Here is a 2,500-nt window from a genome sequence, read left to right as displayed (position 1 = left end):
CTCGTGCCTGTCTTCTCCTCGCGCTCTACTAACTAAGCGGCGAAAGAGGGACTCCGCATCCTAAAACAGGATTCATTGGTACGAACGGTTTTAATTTTGGATAGAAAATGAGAAAATGATAAAAAGTGATTCATTGTTGTGTGCTCACCAAGAGTGAATTACATCAGAGTGTTGATCGATCACTTTGCGGTCTTGCCCCAGCAGTCACAAATGGATTTCTTTTTAGAAACTTTTTGCGCGGGAAACAAACAAACGTTCGCCAATTTTAACCAATCAGAAGAAGCCATGTCACACGTGACTGCATCTGCCATGTTTTTTTCAGAGACATGACAACTGCTTTTTTCGGGAACGAGTATTCTAAAAATAGACTCACTTAAGTCCACCCATGCCATAACAACACTCTTATCTAATTCACTCTTGGTGCTCACACTGTCGTCAAATCCTTAAAGTGCTACTATAATCAAAAATGTTCTTCTGATTTGGAAAGTGCGATTGCTTAACACTTTACTGGCAAAATTTTGAGCTTTGATTTTTATCCAAGGGCTGTTTACTTTGAGTGTAAGTTCTGGATTTCACGGTCCGCCATTACTCACCTTCCAAACTGACCGGTTCGACCTCAGAGGGTTGGATTTAAGGAAAAGTGACGTCACTGACTCACAAGCTTAAAACTTCAGCGTGTAAACGCAGCATATTATTTGAGCAAAACACGAGTGTAAAGATCTGAAAGCCCGAAACTCCCGTGTTGCATATTAATTCAGCCGCGTAGACATGTGTTGCATAAACTATTGAGTCTTTGACGTCATTTTCTCCTCGATCCAGCTCTCTCAAGATTTTACGTCAGTAATGGCAGACCATTAAAAAGGAAAATTCCAGTTAAAGTAAACAGGTATCTTTTTTTTAAATCAAGGCTTAAAACTTGGGTCGCTTATTGTTTAGTTAACATAGTTTTGAAATCCAAAGAAAAATAAAAATTGTTTTTTGGTCGTAGAAGCACTTTAAGCTTCAATTTGTGAAAGAACGCCATACATTGCTTTGTATTTTAACGCTGTTTACAAATATTATTCATGAATTATGTTTGAAAAATAGGTGGTTACCCGCAGTTTTCGTTTTGGATTTCAACAACACTTGTTAAGATCTACATTTCCTGCATAATCATAAACCGGGGCAAAAATATTTTTGCATTATTAGGCACCGTCCTGAAGCAGGCACGTTTTTGAGATGCGGATTGCAACCGGAAGTGAGCTGTTTTCACTTTTGACTTGTCTTCACACAACCACATTTATGTTGCTAAGTATCTTTTCTCCATTACAGATGATTAGTGTAAAAATCTGGGAAACTCCACTATCCTGGCACGCGAAATGTGCTCTTCTGGTTACCGTCCGCGTGTCGAAACGCGCGTGCTTAAGCTCCGTAATATCTTGTTTAGTGGCGTTTCCGTTTTCGTTGTCGTGTCTTAGAATTTGCAAAGGAATGGTTAAGTATCGTACTTACTTAATTTAGGTATTTGACCAGAACAAATTTGATAAACACCTGTTTTTTTCACGTGACGTCATCGTCGCCATGTTGGTGGACGAAAACAAAATTGTACATTACATCATTGTTGTGTGTCTCTAGAAACTGGTTCCAAACCATCTATTCTTGGGTTTCACTCACGTTTTCAACAGCCATGTTTTTCAACGAAAACAAAAGAAGACGTTAGCATAATAATTGCGTTCAATTCCCGGAGGATTGGATCGGGACACCAACATGGCCGCCATTTTATTGTTTGGGGTCAGCAACATGGCGACCGTGACGTCATGTGAAATCCAAGAATTGGATTTGCCCCTTGTTGCGCCTCAGCATATTTGTGTTTGATTGACAGGTGTATGTGTCCCTACTGCGCATGTACCTTGAGCCTCCTGAAATAAGCGGTAAAGCTGTTAAGCCCAACATTGCTGTGGCGCTTAATGTGCTTCAAGAACATCGCCAGAAGATTGCTATCGCTAAGGTATTTCCGCCTCATTTTATCATGAAACGGTGTAAATGGAAACTGACACCGTTCATTATTTTTTTGAGTGCATTGTCCAGGGTATTTTATCGAAAAGAATATTTTTTTGGTTGAATAGTCGCTTTTCTGTGGGCGTTTGGATTCGTACAAGGCTTATTGAGAACAGTTGACTATTAGTTGTGGAGACAGAAGACTTGACAATCAAACAATGAACCACAGACTTTCGCAAAACATTTCTCAGTTAAAAAAGGTATTTTGGAAACTTTGCCTACTTCGCAAAAAAAAATTGAGGGAAAGTGAACCTAAAGTTAATAATGATAGACTGTGGAATAAACAAGCCAGTTTCCTCTTGATTTTTCTTTTCCCGTATAGGCCCTTGAGCTGTTACCTTCCTCCACCGAAGTGCGAGAAGTTTACGCCTTTTTACTCAGTGTCTTGGAGGATAAGGAAAAGAAAAGAAAGAACTGTCAAGTGTTGAAGAGCCTATTATTTGCAGAACATTTACAGGTATGA

General features: G+C 39.4%; 1 protein-coding gene across 1 annotated transcript in view; it reads left to right on the top strand.

Moving 5' to 3' along the window:
- The window catches only part of LOC137984680 (vam6/Vps39-like protein), a 40,623-nt gene that overhangs the window by 36,364 nt on the left and 1,759 nt on the right, over window positions 1-2,500 (top strand). Inside the window, exons 23-24 of the mRNA XM_068831921.1 lie at window positions 1,862-1,987; window positions 2,360-2,494. Of these exons, the coding sequence (XP_068688022.1) occupies window positions 1,862-1,987; window positions 2,360-2,494 (261 nt within the window). The remainder of the gene's footprint in view (window positions 1-1,861; window positions 1,988-2,359; window positions 2,495-2,500) is intronic.

Source organism: Montipora foliosa, chromosome 14, assembly GCF_036669935.1.
Source record: "Montipora foliosa isolate CH-2021 chromosome 14, ASM3666993v2, whole genome shotgun sequence".
Taxonomy (NCBI): domain Eukaryota; kingdom Metazoa; phylum Cnidaria; class Anthozoa; order Scleractinia; family Acroporidae; genus Montipora; species Montipora foliosa.
Note: the sequence above shows the minus strand (reverse complement) of the source record. Positions and strands in the feature narration are given on the sequence as shown.